Raw genomic sequence first — 20,343 nt, 5'->3', positions numbered from 1 at the left:
AAAATTGCACACTTGTTTAATTTTCTTTATTGTGTTTCTGAACCTGCAATGGTACCTGGCAATGATTTGAAAAGGAAGCACAACTGTAAATTCTTTAATCTACTTTATGTCACCATGCTGGCTACCCTGATGGATAACGATTTGTAAATGAAAAAGGCAATAATTCTTTTTCTGCTTGTTTTCCTGTCACATAATATTCACCTGCAGTTTATGGATTATTAAACTCATAAAAAAGTTGTAATATTGTTTCTGTCTCATCACCTGAACACAATTATCTATTATATGCAATGACACAAAAATAACATTTTAAAATGTTATAATCTCTAGGACCATTTTTATGAATTATATTTCAGGGAGTGGATTGACCTGGATAGGATAAAACTCAAGGGAAATAAGAATTACCCTTGGTCTGAATGTATAGTTTCTAGCTTTTAGGAAAAAATATAAACACTATTTTATGTATTCCCCATTGGTTTAAGTGTTTCATACAGTAGGTCATGCAAAATTAAGGAATCTGCACACCTAACTATTCTTTAGTTTAGTGACTCATTCTAGAACATTTGCTACCCTTGCTAGTGCTTTTTTAGTTTTTATGACTCAGCATATGGTTATCCTGTTCAACAACTGACATAAAAACAGACTGCTTTCCTAAAGAAAACAAGACTTTTTTTCCATCTCTAGGTGGGTCATATTAATTTATAATTTCAGAAATTATGGCATTTAACACTTGAGATCAAATGATTTGCCGCTTTGTAGAACTCACTCAAATCACAAAATAATGACCTAGAATAGAGTGCCTCAATGTTTCACCTCACTACAGTAATGTTATTTGAAAAGTAGTTGCTGCCTTTCATCAATCATGGCAGTTTTCTACATTAACTAAAAGAATGTAAACCAGAGATTTTGATGTGATTGTCCGAAACAGAAAACGAAATAAAAGTTTTCCAATAATCAGTCTATTCATCTCTATTAAAATCAAGATTTCTTTATTCTAGAAACTGGACCCCATTATCAGGGAAGATAGCATTTTTCTATTTTAATAGCCAATCAGGTAGAAAATAAAATTTGCACAGATGTCTCTGATCATGGCATAAACAGTTTCACCTATTCCAAATACTTCTACATCTTTTGAAGATACATAGCTTTGTCTTAATTTACACTGAGGAATTTTTAAATGCAAACAAAAAACACATGCAAATAAGAAAGAAGTTACAAGACCAATTAAGGACCAAATGGATTCAAGGACAGTATAAACTAAACATTTGAACATGCAACTAACATTGGCAGATAATGAACCTGAAAAGACACTTGCATACAGTCACTATTAGTTTCTGGAAGTGGTGCAGAGCATAAAGGTTACACTTCTTCAGTTAAACTGAAAATACAATCTTAAGACTATTATTTTCCTTGCCAATTCTCTTTGATCTATTTTACTCTGTTAGAGTGTGAGATGGAGTAAGTTGGAGATCAGTAACATTTTGCTTTTGCTTTCTTTTAGTGAAGGGCTTCATTCAGCAGGGTTCATAGGAAATTTCCAAATCAGTAAGACAACAATGTTGCATCCATCATCTTGCACATTTTGACACTATAGACCCTGTTGATCTCATTCATTCATACATAGGGAATTATTCCTGCCATTAGTGTTGCTAATTACATAGTAATGCCAACAAATGAATGAGTAAATGTAAAATAGTGGTATAAATAAATCTATAGACTGGAAAAGCCTTGGCAACAGAAAGAATTTAGCAGGATTACGGATAGGGAATAGGATTGTACTTTTCCTATAGTAAAGGCATTCTTCAGTTTGTGTTTCTCTGAAAAAACTCTCTGGAATAAAGCAATTATGTGCCTTACACCTTCCCCTTTTAAAGCTTTGAAATTACTTGGATATGCTATGATTTAAAATGTTTCCTGCTTCCAATTTCTAGAGAAAATACCACAAAGCAGGTTTTCATTCTTTAGTGAACTACTTGTAGAAAAATAAAAACTTAAATTATATGAAATGTAAAGATATGCAAACAAAACTTAGCTTTAAAAATGACTGAAAACTAATTCTATTTCATGAAATCTTTGTAATATCCAAGCCAATTTTTACTGCATACTCTCTGAGATACAAAGTTACAGACTCCTTTCATAACTTAAAACAGCTGTTCTCCAATTTGTCTTCATTACTAAAACTATTTCTAATTTGTAATAGAAAGAACATTCCATTGAATTTTGAAATTCGGAACCAATATTTGAACTAACTTTATGAAGGCTATTGGCTCCAAAGAGCAATAATTTGAGTTTCACAACATGTGAAAGATACAGTTCTATGGATAGGATAAACCCAATTCTCAAAGCAGGATGTGAAATACAGTCTGGCATAGAAAACCTTTTTGCAACCTTCTAATCCATGATGTGAAATAATGAGTTAAGCAAGGAAGTTATCCTAAGTGTATGAAAATATCTCTACCGGCTTTTTATTTCTAGTATTTCCCTCTGAGGTATTAGTTGGCTTTTGACAAATGATTAGAACAAACCCATTTCAAAATAAATAATACACTAAATATCAGCTGGCAAGAAAATATTCAGATTACTATCTTGTAGCAAAGTATCTGCTCCCCTATTTTTAGCAGTGCTTTGAATATAAATAAAGAGGTAAAATGTTGGCATTTCTTGTTCATCCCTCTACAAACAGTGCAAAAATAATACCACAGAAACCTGAAACAAACAATGTAACTCGCCAAGGAGCACTGCTTGGTATATTCTCCAAACAGGCTTCTTTAAAACAAAAAGCCATGCTGCAAAATTAAGGAAATTAATCAGAACATGCCTCTACAGTATATCTCTTCTGGATCAATGTTTTTCAAGCTTGGTAACTTTAAGATATGTGGACTTCAACTTCCAGGGAGTTGAGGTATACATATTTTAAAGTTGTTCAAGTTTGAAAAATATTATTTTGGACTGGCATTCCACCCCACCCCCTCAAATAAACACTGAAGGTGGCATTTAATTTCGTTTTACGAGGTGCAATGACAATAAATAGCCACTATAGGTTGACAGAATCTCCATATTTTGTTACCTGTGCACTTCATCAAAGAACTACAACTGTACTTAAAAAAATAAATGCTAAGATTCAAGCAGCAAAAAGAGGAGCACATTCAAAAGTGTATTCACATAGCTCTTCATCAAAACACAGCTTGGTATTTATGTAGACTAATCTTCAATCATTCTTTCAGTTTGAAATCCATGTAAATAGCTTGAATTTGAGGTCGCTGTCCTGTGGAGAATTAGGTATCTATATCTTGAATCCATATAAAAACATAAAAATAAACTTAATTATAATGCAGTGGGTCCCCCAAATGCTTCAGTGTTAAGAGGAAAAAAAAGTGTCCTGTAAAACTGATTATAAATTAAAAGACTCTCTCATTCTCTCTGCCTGCCTATATACCATATGTATATCAAAAAAGTATTTGAAAAATAAAGATTGTGACAGTTCATCAGTTTTCCATTGAAGCAGCTGCCATTGTTGATTTCATACTGTCTCGTGTTGAAGTTAGTTCACCAATCACCCATTCTAAAGCTTCACGCCCCTGTAATGGAAAAAGAAAAGGTTATTTGACTGACTGGAAACAATGCTAAGTATGTAAAACTTTCCTCTGGCAGAACCCAAAAAGTTTCAAAAGCAAAGTAATTTGTTTCTGCCTAGATTATGAAATAGCTGCTGTATTATTAGTCCTACTGAAACGATAGGGTTATTGCTTGGACTTCCTTCTCTTAAGAAACGTCATTAATTTTAACTTGTTTTGAGAATTTTTAATATTTAACCTAATGACACAATTTTTCTGTAAAAAATGCCCTTGCCAACTAAATTACAAGATTGCATACCAAGAATGCCAATGAATAACTTTCTCAATCCAGCAAATCAAATATGAAGTTTCAAACATTTCTAGATGACTGTTAAAGACAGATTGATTTACAAATATTTCCAGAACAAAACATATCAATGACCCAAGTTTTAATAAAAAAGTTGTGAATTTTTTTCACAAGCCACAATACTAAGAATACTGGAATTACTGTACTCACCATTACCACACAATCTCAACAAAGAAAATACATTAGAGTATCTTTTTGCTTTTTCTAAATGAGAAAATTCTCTGATTTCTTTTTCTCCCTTCCGGAATTGAAATAATACTTCAAGGGCTAGTCCTAGAAAATAATGCTATGTAAGAATTCTACAGTCCTTGAGGTTATCTCAAAAGCCAGTTTGTCACCCCTCAGACCTCAGGAAAAATTGCTAGCTATTTCCAACTTTGAGAAATTCCCTAACACTAAAGATTAAAAGAAGACATTACAAATCATGGTGAAGAACACAATGAATCCAGAACCTTTCAACATGTTCACAGCCCTGGAGTTCCTGAAATAAATTTCGTATAAAATTTTAATTGAAGAAATGGTTTTAAAACTAATACAAAACCCTACCTAATTTATGACTATTGAATATTCATATATAGCTGGTGCTGTTTTACTAATATTTTGATCTTTGAAGTTAATACAAAAACTTGTACATCAACCTGTTTTAAGGACACTTAGGTAGATTATAAATAGCACAACTAAAGTTTTACTTCTAGCTCAAAATGACTTCCAAATAGTATTTATTGCCACTTAGATAAATTTATAGACAGTGAATAACTGCCAATTATGTTCAATAAAATTTCAGGCTTTTTAATTATCATAAATATTTAGAATCAAATCACCTTAGAGAGCTAAACTTACACCTAAAATCTCATCAACATGAAGTAACAGCCATGTCACAAGTACACGCAGTGAATTAGCTGGCAACAATTTATTTGCAACAATTTGTCATCAAGCGCTAACCATATCCAAGCCTACCTTTTTTTAATGTAATCAAGATCAACCACATTCTACCTGCACATACTCCAGCTAACAAGTTTACTATAATTCTGTAAAAATATGTGAGGTAGGAGTAGGAAACTTGATTAGAATTGCTTACCTATGCCCCACTTACTATGATGACTGCAAAACCTACCACTCAAATCAGGAATTTTGTTTTTATTAAAAAAATAATCAGATGGTGCTTACTACTCTGTCTTCATCTGCTAGTTTATTGTACTATTTGCATGTATTGTCCCTAAATTGCAAAAATATGAATTCTTAATAGAAGTTTAATTATGATGTGAGGAAAAATGCACCAAGTAAATATAGCAGATCCAAGGCTGAGCCTTAAGAACTATCCATACTCCAACTTTAGGCCTGCAACAGTATAACTGATCCTGAATTTATGATAGTTTAGCTGCCATGACTTTTCCCAAAAGAATCTAGGGTGAGGTCATTATCTAAATTCAGTACTACAGTATCTCTTAATAAAAGGCTTTATGGTAGAGATATGACTCAAATTGCATAATTATTAAAGAGCATCCAGATCAATTATCTATTTTCTCAGGTAGTTTCACATTTTTGCAAACTATATTCATTGTTAATATTTCCATATTTTTTGATGCCAGCAAACATGTCAACGTTTTTCATTCTAAATCAACCATCTTTAAACTACTATCTATCTGAACATGCTTCAGTATTGCAAATTACATAGTTCAGATCTACTTTTAAAAATTCTAAATAAAAATCTTTTTAAAAATGATGAAAATTAATCATCAACATAGAAAAATAACATGCTGAAAGAAGACATTCACTGGTTGATTGCAAAACACAGCGTGAACTGTTGCATTCTTACAGTGCAAGATATATCAATTTTCAGAAATTTTAAACATTACTTCAAATCTCTCACCTATGTCAACAAAATTCCAGGTTAAATAAAATTTGGGGATGTATATTTAAATAAATTCTAGGAAGGGAAATAACAATTTGATTTCAGCAAATTCCAATTATACTGATAAATAAGCGAATGTCTGAATTCCCAAGTTTATGTTGCAATGAACAGTTTCATTTATAGCAATTGAAGGAGACACATAAATTAAATTACTTTTAATAAACTTAGTTATGGGTAGAGCAATCCTGACAAAGAATTAGTTTGCAATGTACTTCAAAGTAGTGTATTAATATACACTGTAAGCAAGCAGATTTACACCTTTACATGCACCTTTAATATGTTTATGCATATGATGGTAGTACAAAATTGGCACAATGTTAATGGTTTTTAATTTAAGGGCAACTAAAAAGATATGGTGAACATGTACCATTTTCATACTATATACACACACTCCAAAAATCACAGTTTTTAAAGAAATTACAATATTGCACCATCTTTGTTGCACCTATATTGCACCTATAAATTAGGATATTAAGCAAAGAAATTAAATTATTCTATTCCAAGATTGATAGAAAAATGTAAAAAGGGCCCTATCTAAATTTATTTCTAGAGATAACTGACAATTTTATCAGAAACTAAAATATGTACCTTTGAAAACAAGTTATTCAATTGGAGAAAAATAAAATCAATACTTTTATTATGGAAAATATTACTTGATTAGTGTGAATTCAAGTAACATCTCAGTTGAGCTGCAATTCATTACATTCCAATGAACAGCAACTGGTTGTTTATGCCATTCATTGTATTAATCTAGATACAAGCATAATTATAAATTATAACTAGAAAGTTCTAGCTTCTCCTTATACGCAAAGGAGAATGAAAAAGAGAAAGCCATTTTAATCTCAAGAATATGCTAAGCATTTTAGCTTGAATTAGATGCGACTGGAGCCAAAACGTTTTGTATGACTGTTCACTTAAAAAGCACAAAAGCTGTCATGTATCTGTAAACAATGAAGATAACAATATCTACTGCATTTATCCAAAGGAAGACAATGCTGAATTGGAGACAAGGTTCCGCAAGGCTACCAATTTTAAAAATAAGTAGATAGAAAAATATAATTCTAGACAAAATTTTATGCCCAAGGTTTACATTTAAACGAGGTTAACTCACCAGCTGGAAATTTTCCACATTGCCAATAAATGAATATGTGATGGACAAAAAAAAAAAAAATCAACACTCCAGAAATAGACAAAACTGGGGCTACCAAATGAATAACTTTCTAAAATCAATAGACTGTAATGCAAATAAATCCATTCATTCATCCACATATATCAAACATTCTGTCACATAAACCACTCTCCAGATGAAGAATCATATAGGAAGGAAGGAAGGAAGGAAGGAAGGAAGGAAGGAAGGAAGGAAGGAAGGAAGGAAGGAAGGAAGGAAGGAGATGGAGATGAGTTCAAGGAAGGTTTGTGAAAGAAAAGAGAGAAGGACTATTTAGATGTCACAAAAGACTTACATTCATCAGACAAGAAGCCCTTTCCAAATAAAGCCCAATCTTCAAAACGATAACTTTAATTCCAATCCCCTAATTATTTGGAGGAAGCAATCTTGTCTTTCTATGGGGTAAATATACAGGTGAAACTCGAAAAATTAGAATATCATGCAAAAGTTCATTTATTTCAGTAATGCAACTTAAAAGGTGAAACTAATATATGAGATAGACTAATTACATGCAAAGCAAGATAGTTCAAGCCTTGATTTGTCATAATTTTGATGATTATGGTTTACAGCTCATGAAAACCCCAAATTCACAATCTCAGAAAATTAGAATATTACATGAAATCAATAAAACAAAGATTGTACATAGAACAATATCGGACCTTTGAAAAGTATAAGCGTGCATATGTACTCAGTACTTGGTTTGGGCCGCTTTTGCATCAATTACTGCCTCAATGCGGCGTGGCATGGATGTTATCAGCCTGTGGCATTGCTGAGGTATTATGGAAGACCATTTAAAGGCTCAGGAACCCTTTGCAGGTGTTATGGCTTAATTAGCTGATTAGAGTGGGACACTTTGAGCCTAGAATATTGAACCTTTTTACAATATTCTAATTTTCTGAGATTATGAATTTGGGGTTTTCATGAGCTGTAAGCCATAATCACCAAAATTATGACAAATCAAAGCTTGAACTATCTCGCTTTGCATGTAATGAGTCTATCTCATATATTAGTTTCACCTTTTAAGTTGCATTACTGAAATAAATGAATTTTTGCACGATATTCTAATTTTTCGAGTTTCATCTGTAGTACATATAGTCTGACTTAGATATATCATGATATGTATGCAGACTGCTACCTTCCCCACTTCTTTCCCACTGCATTGTCAAGAAAGGCAAGGCATGAGATATAAATAACCTGAAATTGGCTGCCCCCTCATGAGGAGGTTTTGGGTAGCATCCATCTATCTCTGTCAAATTCTAGCAGCTGGAATCTATATACTTATAGATTACAATCAGAGTACACTGATTGTATTTGTACAGCTTTTAGCACAAGCTGTATTACAATGTTCTGTTAAGAGATCACCATGCAGAAAAATCTATGTGGTGGTTACAAGTTGATAACGACTTCTTGGCACATTATCAATCAATTAACTAAATACAATTGGCATCATATTTCTACATCAGTCCTGCGTCTAATCTTGCAATGCCCAGACCTGAAACATAATCCATCTGATATGACAGGTACTGCTACAATAGAGCTCTTCAACCAATTCAACATAGAAATGTCAGAAATTTCCTCCAGTATTCTAATAATATTCTTTTTTACATAAAAAGCGACAACAAAGAATATAAAAATAACTTTAAATTGTTCCCCTTGGATTAAGAATCTTCCTATGACAAAGTATTTAGATACCAAAGGAGCCCCGATTAAATAATTAAGGAATTAAGGGCACTGTTCCTCTATATGCAATGTGTGTATATACATATAAAAACATGCAACATTTTAAAGGTACATCACCACAACATGCATGTACTTGCTAGAAGCTGAAATGCTATACCAAGATAACAAATGCTGACGTTACCACTAGTTAGTACAAAACGCAGCTGTAGAAAGAGACTGCTAGCTTAGAACATTTTCAGAATGTTGAATTGTCCATTCAAGAGCATCCCACCCCTGGAGCAACACAGAAAAAATGTACAACTTGCAGCAAACAGTTATTCCATCATCAAGCCTACAATATAAGAGCCTCTCACAAAATTAAACATTTTTAATTGCATAGCTATAGCAAGCAAGATTACCCCAAAAAAAGTTTACACGTATAGCAAAGCGGGATTTTGACAGCATATAAACATGCATCCCATCATATAATACTGAAGAGTCAACTAAGTCCATGTGTTGTTGCTCGCTTGTTTTTAACATCTACTTGAGATTATCTGTTACAAATTCTTAAAAAATAACTGCCATCTAGACACTTGGTTACAAAATTAAAGTGACCTCAGCTGAATGGAGGAAAAATACAGAGGCACATTGACTGTTTAGTGGTCTCAGAATTAGGACAGAAAAGAAGAAACTGCAGAAAAACTGCAGGCAAATGACTAGGTCAAGCAATGCATTGACAATTTTATAAACAGGCAGGTAAATGTAAAAATGATTGTTTATCATATTTCCCAAAATTCTGTGAACAGCATCTCATCATATGGATCTTTTCCAAAAAATAGACTTTATAGGAGCGAACTATTTAGTTAACATTTTGCCATTAAATTCTAAAGGACATAAGGATTACACCTCACAGAACCCAAAGTTACATTTCATAGCAAACATTAAGTGCTGCAATTAGGACAAACCAAAAGTCACAGGGGAAAAAGGGGACTTGCAGATTGTCAGACTTGTCGACTTACATGAAAATACCACTGACTAGTCTCCATATTTATTATTTGAAATTAATTGCACTACAAATTATTGAAAAGGATGACATGCTTATGATGCTAGCTTTCTCTTACCCACTAACACAGAATGGAAAACTTGTACCTTTTCATATACTGCAAAACCTTCACTTCCAGAAGCTTAAACCATCATGCCCAATGAAGACCAGCAATAGCTGGAGAAAAACATGTTTATCATCAATGTCTCAAACATATGGACTGTGTGTATCACACCTTATTTTAAAGGCAGCATCAATCATTTAAAGTAACCATTTTACAACCTTAATTTTTTTTTCATTTATCACTAAACAGAGCAGGTATTTGCAATCTGCACTAATCTGTAAAGTGAGGGACAGAGAGTGGAGACAGGTCAATTACTGACTTCAGCTTTCCCTGAAGAAGCAGACTGTTCTCAATGGAATGCAGCCATAACAGAAAGTATGCCATGTTTTTCATACCTTACTGAACTTAGAAAGCAATACCACTGGCTATTTCTGATACACTGGATGAGAGTTGTCCAATGACACCATCTATGGAACAGTTGGAACGAATTCCACATTGTAGTTGCCAGATTATATTTGCAAAGAAACCAGGGGCTGGGAAGAAAGAACTCTTGGATGGTCCCTACAAGCTTGTAACTTTGAGAAAAACAAGCTTTTGCACACTTTTCTCACTTTATATTCCATGACATTTGGGCAATTTTAATTTTAAATAACTTGTAAATAGTTCCCCCGTTCCCAGATTTCCCTCAGGAAGGTGCCCACATCACATCATATCATGCAGTGGTAACTGCTTCCTTAAACAGTTGCTAATGCATAATATAAACCAAAGACATGAATAGATAAACATCTTTCTTTCTCCTCTCCTACTTTCGAGGCTAAAAATGGCAAGTGGGTGATTGGCTTGCTTCCTCTGTAATCCTATGTGCCTTCAGAAACCCACTGGGGAAGCTAATTAGCAATAAGAAATACTATACTTTGATCTATGTTCAGGAGGCCAGCTGTCACATTTCCAATTCAGGTTCAAACTGAATATGTGATTATATCTCAGCCACATACGTTCTACTCTTTTAGCTATAAATATCCATTTTAACTAGCACATACACACAGAGAAATGTATGTGAAAAAGAAACCTAGCCCATTGTTCCCAATCATTAGTACATATGCAATACCACTGGTAATTAATAGCCATTTTCCTGTTCTTTATCTTACTTTTTAAAAATTATATTGAATGTTTAATGTAATGTTTCCCTACCATTCAGCAATGTAGTGATTTTCAGACGGATTGACTTTGAATTCCAATAGGGGCCTCAGACATTTCTTTGGCCTATCCTCAAACCTCTTACCTCATTCTTAATGTTTAAAAATAAAATTAGAAGGAAGCTACTACATTGCAAGACAAAAGAACAGCCTCATAATTTTTATTTCTAAATATCCCCTGGATTCCATGACTTTCTTTTAAAAATAAAATGGGGTGTAGCTGTAGGTCAAAGCTTCTGTGATAAATATGCTCTCTGCAATTAAAAAAAAAGACAGAATAGTTTAGGAAGTACAGAGGTTGCCGGAAGCACAAATGGTTTGTGAATGGGCAATCCATCACCCATCATCCATCATGTATTCACCATATGTTTTCAAAATGTTGAATAAGGGACTTTTGTTCAATTTAACTCTCATCACTCCCAGACAATTTATACATTGGATTATAATCCAAAATGTCTAGATGGCATCATACTGGAAAAAAACTACTAAATAGTGCTGCATTTTGACTACTCTTTTATTTCTGTTAAAAGGTTTTTAATTGAGGGCATCTTGGATTCCATCTATTGGCACAATTCACAATTCACATCAGTTCACATTAAATGTAGTTTAGGTTTGTGTCAGTTGTGGGTTGCAATGGATTGACAATGTGTACTAATTAAGTCTTAAAAAGGCCCCATCGTAGTAACAGTAACACAATAAAAAAAATTATATACCTACCTTTCTAGCATTAGACGATATTGTGTTGGCCATTAAAGTTTCTAAGTAACTACTGAGACTAACACCTTTTACTGTAATAATTGCTTCTTGAGTTAGAAGAGTTCTAGGGAAGGGGGAAAAAAAAGTTAGAACACAAAGGATTCTTAATTTTCATGCTTTTGTTTAAGCAGAACATCTAAACTTACTTTTCAGGATTTTCAGGATGAGGTGTATAAACTAATCGTTCATCCACTGATACAAGATTCGTAAGCGTTATCTTAGAAAAATAAAGACAAAAATTAGTTTTTATCATTTCTGACTTACTCTTTCATATTAAATGAAAAAAAATCTGCAACTCCTCAAATAAAAGGACCATTTAAAAAATGGTAAAATCTTAAACCCATTGTTGGGGGTTGTAGCCTGAAGAGTTTCAAGACTCATAGTTTAAATATCAATATAAGCAGAATAATTTATTGTGATTCTTTTAGGATGCCCACCCTACTCTCAAACCTATAATCCCCAGCATGACTTTCCAAAGATTTACTTCAGAGATACTGAATATTATCTAGTATTCTGTCCTCATTTACCACTTCAGCCTTACAACTATATTTTTCAAAGAATCTTCAAACACTGTATTAAAGACACCCAGAGAAAGCATTCAGCAAGCCTCTTGTCCTGCAAGCAAAAAAACAACAGACTTCATTACTTACATTTGTGGAGCTCAATACCATTGTCTTTTCCACTGGATCAACTACTGAATGTTCTTTAATGTATGTAACAGTTCTATTTGTTCCCAAAATCTTGAAGAAAAAAAAGAAAAAAATGAGAATCCAAAGTCACATGAACAGAAATTATGCAATAAACATAAATCTTTAAAAGTATGGTTCTTCACAGACACTGTAATTCTTTCTAACAAAACGATGTTAAATATTTATCACTAGAATCGTGCAAGGTCAAAAGTGATCATTGTATTAAGAAGCCAGGAGGGTAATAATTTAGGAAGTTAATTGGTAAAAACATTCTATTTGTTTTGTTTTTGTTTATTACTAGCTTTTGTAACTTACAGCTTTTACAATATTTGGTAGACCCCATTCTGTACTAAGTAAGCGATGACTATGTAATCTTCCTTGATTATCAAGGCTTCGGTCCAAGACATCAACTCCTACCACTGATGGGTTCATAGGATTGGGGTATTTTCTCATTGCAGCTTTTATTACAGTATCCCATGGATGCCTGAAAAAAATGAAATAGAACAGAATTAATCAATATACATCCTTAAGAAGGTCCAATGCAAGCAGCAATTTTTAAAATTTGCATTAAAAAATGCCCCTCCCCCCAAGGAATCAGTATCTCCTGAATCTCCCTATTTTTAAATTCTTCTCCCAACTTTTCCCATCCATATTATGTTAGTTAGGAGAAAATAAATGTATGCAATTTTTTTAATTACCAGCCCTCCACACCCGTAATCCAAAGGACATAAGTTTAGCCCAATGTAAAATTAATGTACAATAAAATGATGTGCTAATTTTATAAAGAATAAAATCTTCATGTGTAATGTACTTTTAATGCTGATTCTACTTTTATTCTTCAATTGGAAGAATTATATCAGAATTTCTTTTAGTATGAGCAGCATTACAAGAACATCATACTATTATAATACCAATGCAAATATTATTCATTTTAAAAACTAACAAGAAAAATTTTCTCTGTAACAAGTTCCTATCTAGGAATGGTCTACTGTACTCAAAGGAAAATCTTTCAGGTTATATAAATTCAATCCTGTATTTAAGATTTTCTTAAAACAGAGCTCTGCTAATCACCAGTGCCAACAATGTATTTAGAAACTGTTTCAATTATGGTTATGAGTTTTTAAAGTAGTTTTTAGTCTTGTGTCACATCCACTTGACCTGGAAATATTCTCTCATTTCTAACAGTTTGTCTGTTTTCCCCCCTTACCGTATTTCTGGAAGTTTTAAATTCCTAGATAGGTCTCATCTGTCACTCTTAAAATCTATTTATATTTTCCATTTATGTTGAATTCTGATGGCTCCAGAAAACTGACTATGCAAATGAAATATCTGACAAAGGCCTCATGATTCAACGCATGCCTATTCAAGAAACTAGGTCAGTTTGAAAACTATTGCTGATCAGTCTGGAAGTATCCAATGATAAACCAAACTACAACTCATAACCTTTGTTCCCTACTTGCCTCAGACTGCTGAATATAAGTCAGTACATAACACGTGTATATTCTGAACATGTAAGCTGGACTTTGATTTTTAGAAGTACCATTAGATCACTCGAATTGAAAGGAGAAGAACAGAACATTCTTCTATAGAATCACTTGTTCCACATCTCTCTTTTAAGTGGCTCTGTTGCAATTCACATATGCTAAAATATGACATAGCTCAAGCTTCCGTTAGATTCTCTTGATAATTAATACTTGCCTGGAGGTTTAATTCATTTATACTTCATTTATTCTTTTAGTTAACAGCTCTCCCATAATTTAAAATTTACTGTACAGTAGAATTTGAAATGAAAACTAGTGCAATGTCCCTGGAGTAACAGATAACAGAAACCAGAACCAGTCTTTCCTCAGAATGTTAACAGAATGAGAGAAGAGGAGGAAGCATGCAGATACATTAAACACTATTGTTTTAAAAAATGTGCTGACTGTATACAGCAAGAGGGAATCTTAATTGTGTGAAGGAATACTGGAGCACCAGAGCAAGGTTACTTGCCATCATATTCAAAGGTCTCACTATGATTTACAATTTTTTCTTAATCTTTCTTACTTAGAGTAACAAACCAAATGTCTAACTTCTATAACCATGCTTTGTTCAGGATTCTTCTGCAGTTCCTTAGTGAGAAGGCCTGAGATTTCTATAATCTGGGCCTGCCAATAAAATATACTTTGTTGGATCTATTTTCAATCACTTTGGTTCTTAATTTAATAGGAGCAATAATATTTCCTCCAACACAGGGAAAAAGCCAGTGTAGTCTAGTAGTTAAGGTGCTGGCCTAGGAACCAGGAGACGGTGAATTCTATACCTGTCTTAGACATGAAAAGCTGGCTGGAGGACTTTGGGTCAGTCATTCTCTCAGTCCAACCACTTCATTTCACAGGACTGTTGTTGTGGGAAAAATAGGAGGAGGAAGGAGGAGTATTAGGTATGTTTGCCACCTTGAGTTATTTATAAATAATAACACAGGCAGGATAAAAATAAAATAAAATGCTCAAAATGCTCTCTTTTCTGATGTGCACTGGCAATTTCAAATCACATTAAACATATCTTTTAGCATGAGTCTTACACAGGATAAATAATTGCAACAAGAACTTCACCAATTCACATCAGTAGTACAATCTCATTCAGTGTGCCAGTACATTCCATTCTTTCTTTCCAAATCTGAAGAGCTGACAGGAACTTTTTTTTAGGCAAGAATGCATACTGGTAGTTATCGGTTAACAACCACTTGTTCAGCAACTATTCAAAGTTAGGACAGTGTTGATGTGAAACTTACGACCAATATTCATATTTGTGGCCATCTCAACACTCCTGCAATCACTTGACTACGATTCAGATGCTTGGCAACTGGCTTACATTTATAGCATCCTGTGATCACCATTTGTGACCTTCTCTGCTGGCTTTCTATAAGAAAGTCAATGGGGAAGCCAGCATGGAAGGTTGCAAGTTACTATGGTAAATAATTCCCGCTGTTCTTTCTCTCAAAGAAATCCCAAACCATGGTCCCAAGCAGGTAAGCAGCCACCTATCTGGTTGCACTTGTGCTGTGCACACATGCTGGCCTTGTCGGGCTCATACCACAACAAAGTAACCCCCCCACACACATACGTCTGCATCCCAAGTCCTCAAACACCTACTGCCCTGCTTTTAAAGCCACCAAAGGAGACTTGCAACTTCCTATCAGCTTCCCCATTGTCTTTACTTGCTGGAAGCTGGTAAGAAGTCACAAGTCCCAATCACATGAGGTCCTCACTTAACATCAGCAACAGGAACTGTTGTCACTAAGAAATCTGGTCATGTGACATCACACTCATAACTTCATTGCTTAGTGATAGAAATTCTAGTCTAAATTATTGTCTTTAAGTGAGCTCTACCTATATAGTTATATCTTCTGGCACTTCCATATAGATTGAGGCTTTTGCTGAAAGCTAAATGTTTGATACTAAATGTCAGACAAATAATAATGTGAATTTTAAAAACACAAGGTAAGCATAACATACATTACATTACACCACTCAAATTGACTATCTCAAGTTTCGGGATTTAATCTTAAATAAACTTTGGCAAGATGACAGCTATTTTGGGGTGTTGGTTCACTGATATACATCATACCAATCATGCAGTTCTTTGTCTAGTTAAGCAATGTTATGCAAATCTTAGAAAAAGAGTAACACATAAACAAAAGATTTAAAAGACAAAAAATAAGACCAGGAAAAGACACCTTCAATACATGTCCCAGTTTCGGTTTTTACCTTTTCTATATGGCTTTTCACACAATAGTTTTTATTCTTTAAAGCCCTCATTGGTCTCTTTTTGAAGAGGTAATTCATCAACTCCATGCAATCCTAATGTTCTTTGTCTTCTCCTTCACATACTCGTTTTGCAATTTGATCCTCATTCTTTCTCTATAATCAAGCCATCTCAACACTCTTCTTTTACACCGCTTGCTCATTTTTGTATTCAATGTTCATTCCATAGCGTGCATTCTTATTTCATAAATTTATAAGCTAACCCCTTTCTCTTGACTTTGCCTCTTTTTGCTTTAAAATAACCAATTTCTACTACAGTCAGTTACCTTTATATTTCTTTTGATATACGTATCCAATACTCATTTCTATACAATAAATTAGACAAAAGCACATTCACGCAGCCAGCCATATTAAATTATTGGGACAAATGTTCTTTTCTTTTTACCACTGTTCACATTGTACCCGCTACCTTTGCATCACAATTTGCATCATGTCTTAAAAATGTTGTTTCCATTTCTAGTAGAAGGAGCACTGACATATGCTAAGTATAAAGCACCATCTTCACTTTTCATTCTAAAAAAATGATCCCCCACCAAGGAATTATTTCACATATTAATTAAAAAGTCCTCTCTTAGCAGATTATTATTGATGTAATTAGAAGAGGGTCTTATAAATTTTGGTAGGAAACTGCAGCCACAGGTATGTATTCTCATTTTCATATCTATTGCAGAATAAAAATGCAGATTTAAAATTGGTGAAATGTCAGTAACATTACAAGATTTTCATCACACCAATATGTGCAATCTTAAGGCTTATGCAATCTAACCAGACACTGTACAGAAAGGTGACAAAGGGTAAGTTCACATTCAGATGTCCTTAAACATTCAGGAGGAAAAAAACTCACAAGGACGAGAGTGGCATACTTAACTGGACTCCTCATGCTTCAAAAAAAATTAAATGCTTCAGAACCACCTTGCCATTTATTAAAGTACCCTCTTTTTCTTTAGGCTTTCATGGAAGTCTAAAAAAGTGTGAATGTTTAAAGACATCAATTCATTACCTTCAATGTGATGCTTAAAGCAGCAGCACTTTTCAGAATCACTTAGAAGTCTGAAAATTAGAATAGCTGAAGGATACTATGTTGGGCTTATTCATATTCATTCTATTAATCAGACAGACAGACACACACACACATACACATTGAGTATCATCTGAAAAAACTATGTGAGATTCTGGGAAAAGAACAGTGAATAGGAAAGACCTATGATTTATCATGAAACTTCATAAGATTTTATAATAGCATAGCTATTTACCAGCATATTTTGCTACTTAAAAATAGCAGATACTTTTAGGTATCTGCTATTCATGACTGGACAATCACTGAAGCCTTTAGATGTAAACCAAGTGTATCAAATAAATTTAAGGAAATACTAATTCTAATTTCCATGCAAGAAACATAATTTTGCTAGAGAGAAAATATAACTTCTGTTCATGCAAAACAAAAATTATCCAACAGCCATTACAATGAAGACAATTTTTACAGTGTCCTAAATTCTCTACTTAGAAAATTCCAAAATGATTGTATCATGAATTTATTTCCTCCATATCTGTATATCTGGAGACATATCACAACATTACCTCTTACTTTTAGCCACCCTTCCTTGAAGTGCTAAAAGTTTGTTTTATATTAATTTGGTCTCCGAAAGGACAAACTCCCTACTGAAAAAGAAGGCAAAGAAGAAATGGATTTAGAAAGCAAAATGTTTCTTATGTATACATACAGAGAAACATAAACCAGGAAAAAACAAATAAACAGTTTGATTAAGTAACAAGTAAAACTAATCCTAAATGTTCCTCTTTGCCTCCACTGTTTTGACATTTTTGAGGCTGCTTTGGTTATGAAAAATCCAGAATTTGGACTTAACTCAACATCCAAATTCTGGATTTTTCACAACCAAAGCAGCCTCAAAATGTTAAAACAGTGGGGGCCAGAGAGGAAGATTTAGGACTAATTTTACTTGTCACTTAATCAAACTGTTTATTAAAATTGCACACTTATCAGAAAATTATTTCTAAAAACCTCAGAACAGGTAAGGGTTTTAAGATCATCCACGAACGGCTACCTAACCTGGATCACCACAGGTTTATAGAGGAAGTAAACAGCAGTTTGATGACCTTCCAGCATCCTAGCAGAAGTGTCCTCTTACCAGTTTCTGTTAGAGGGCAAATCAAGAACTACTTTTCCCTGCAATAAGGGACAGGAAGGAAACTCTAGGGGGGGAAAAGACCTAGTTACTATAAATACTGAATTAATGCCTTAAAGAAATCAAAATGAGTGTGCCTTTATCTACACACACACAGGGCAACTTAAAGCTCTTCCCACTTTTCACCTATGTCTTCAACATCACGACTACGAGATCGGCAAAGCTACAGCAATTAGGCAGACACGTTGTAGGAAACGGGTTTCCCTGGCGCTACCCAATAGGTTGGGGGTTACAGGCTGCGTTCATACAACATCTTGACTCAGAATAGAGCTGGGAGGGACCTTGGAGGTCTTCTAGTCCAGCCCCCTGCTCAAGCAGGAAATCCTATATCATTTCAGACAAGTAGACTGTCCAGGCTCTTCTTAAAAACCTCCAGTCCAAACGAGTCTGCCTCCTTTTATCTTTAGAAAGCGTTCCGAGGATCCTGGTTTGTAAATCGTGGGTTATGGATTAGCCCACTACGCAAACCCAAGAAATAAACCATGATTTCATTAACGCCCGCAGAGCGGATCACTTCAAGCCTTTCCCATTAAAAGGGAATTTAAAGGGACGGGAAGACAGCAAGCTAGGAAAAGCTGGAGATCTTCAACAGAGCAGGCTAGAGAGGAACACGTGTTGGATGTCAAGCTACGTCTCCCCCCCCCCCCACCTCATCGGAGCCCTTCTGCCCTCCCTTACCCGAATTCGTGTTCCGAGCTCCAGATCTTCATCCTGCAAAGAGCGACGGCGACGGCTGCGCGGCGGAAGGCACCGGCTTCTGGGCTCAGAAGGAAAAGGCGGAGCTTCTCGGATAGGAATGTGGCCCGAGACGTCAGCATCTGCGTCACCAAGGCAAGGGCAGAGACCATCTCCTGGAAGGGTCAACCACTCTCGGCTCTGGCAGGCGGGAAAAGGCGGGCCGAGCGCGCAAGGAAAGACAGCAACGCCCTTGAAGCCGGAGACGCCGAGTTCACCTTGTCGGTCGGCGCCGTCATTGCTACGCGGCTAGGCCACGCCCCCCGCCTCTGTGAGCGGCCGGCTTTTTTTTTTTCTTCCTTTTTTTTCATTTTCCTACAGCGGCTTTTCGTTGCGTGAGTGACCGCGCGCAGAGTTTTATTAAAGGCAGCCTCGGTCGAGTCGAGTCTGTGCCGAAAGCAGAATAATAAATCTCGGGTTTGCTGGATTTTTTTTTGATGAAAGATGCAATCCGGTCCTGCTTTATCGGGACAAATCCTACCGAAATCAGTAGAAACAAAGTGTTTCTCAACCATGGCAACTTCAAGGGGTCTGGACTTCAACTCCCAGAATTCCCCCCCAGGCATCTCTAGTAGTTCAACCCACTGGATTAGTATTAAATGTTAGAATTTTTTTTCAGATGCCCAGTACAAATCTACTTCCTTGTAATTTAAACTCTTTTATTCCCTGGATTAAAAACCTTTAGTGAAATACACTTTTAAGTCCTTTCCAAATTGTATTTTTTTTTATCTGGAGGAAGGGTAGACCAATCATGCAGTGATGCAATACCCGTAGTAGTGTGAACAAAGGCCAAGATAAATCTTTTTTTTTTTTACTATTGATGCCCTTGCTGCTTGTCAGAATGTCCTAGAACTCAGAGTACCACGTTTATATATTCCTGTTCAAGGTGGTTCAGTCACACCTACCATGCCATTATAAAATTGAAGTATAGAAAAAAAAGGTGAATTTAACTCGGTAAAAGAATGCAAATATCCAGCTGTCTACAAGGAGTATAAATCCTTCCATTCCCCACCATCCAGTCAGAGCTGAAGAAGCTTCTTGGATGAGAAGCAAAATGTCTTCAAAGAAAAACCAGAAAATCCAGTTGCCTCTTGAAAAAGCACCATTGGGACAACCATGGCCTGGATGACTGAGAATCTCCATAGACATATACGGGGAAAAAAAAGTTTTCAGATTGGGAGCAGACTTGAAACC

The 20,343-nt window shown here is 34.8% G+C and overlaps 1 protein-coding gene across 3 annotated transcripts; it reads right to left on the bottom strand.

The window, feature by feature from the left end:
• Positions 1 to 963: 963 nt before the first annotated feature.
• Positions 964 to 19,198, bottom strand: PRELID3A (PRELI domain containing 3A). Of its 3 annotated transcripts, XM_070942396.1 has the most exons (7): positions 19,093 to 19,123; positions 14,707 to 14,783; positions 12,720 to 12,888; positions 12,366 to 12,455; positions 11,862 to 11,932; positions 11,677 to 11,779; positions 964 to 3,575 (listed from the first exon to the last, which is right to left on the bottom strand). In XM_070942396.1, the coding sequence occupies exons 3-7, from the start codon at positions 12,855 to 12,857 to the stop codon at positions 3,483 to 3,485; spliced, it is 495 nt and encodes a 164-aa protein (XP_070798497.1). In that variant the 5' UTR covers positions 12,858 to 12,888; positions 14,707 to 14,783; positions 19,093 to 19,123; the 3' UTR covers positions 964 to 3,482. The 3 variants fall into 3 exon arrangements, with proteins under 3 accessions (XP_070798497.1, XP_070798495.1, XP_070798498.1); XM_070942394.1 differs by lacking the exon at positions 14,707 to 14,783 and having other exon boundaries at positions 19,093 to 19,198; XM_070942397.1 differs by lacking the exons at positions 964 to 3,575; positions 14,707 to 14,783 and adding an exon at positions 11,138 to 11,213 and having other exon boundaries at positions 19,093 to 19,173.
• Positions 19,199 to 20,343: the final 1,145 nt, after the last annotated feature.

The sequence above is a fragment of the Pituophis catenifer genome, unplaced genomic scaffold, assembly GCF_029215685.1.
Source record: "Pituophis catenifer annectens isolate HBS135680 unplaced genomic scaffold, rPitCat1.0.hap2 SCAF_3, whole genome shotgun sequence".
Classification (NCBI taxonomy): Eukaryota; Metazoa; Chordata; class Lepidosauria; order Squamata; family Colubridae; genus Pituophis; species Pituophis catenifer.
Note: the sequence above shows the minus strand (reverse complement) of the source record. Positions and strands in the feature narration are given on the sequence as shown.

Coding starts and splice junctions, on each gene's coding strand:
- PRELID3A (XM_070942394.1), bottom strand. CDS start 19,124: ATGAAGATCTGGAGCTCGGAACACGAATTCGG. Junction 12,456..12,719: donor TACCAAATATTGTAAAAGCT/GTAAGTTACAAA, acceptor TTTTTCTTCAAG/ATTTTGGGAACAAATAGAAC. Junction 11,933..12,365: donor TGGTATTGAGCTCCACAAAT/GTAAGTAATGAA, acceptor TATTTTTCTAAG/ATAACGCTTACGAATCTTGT.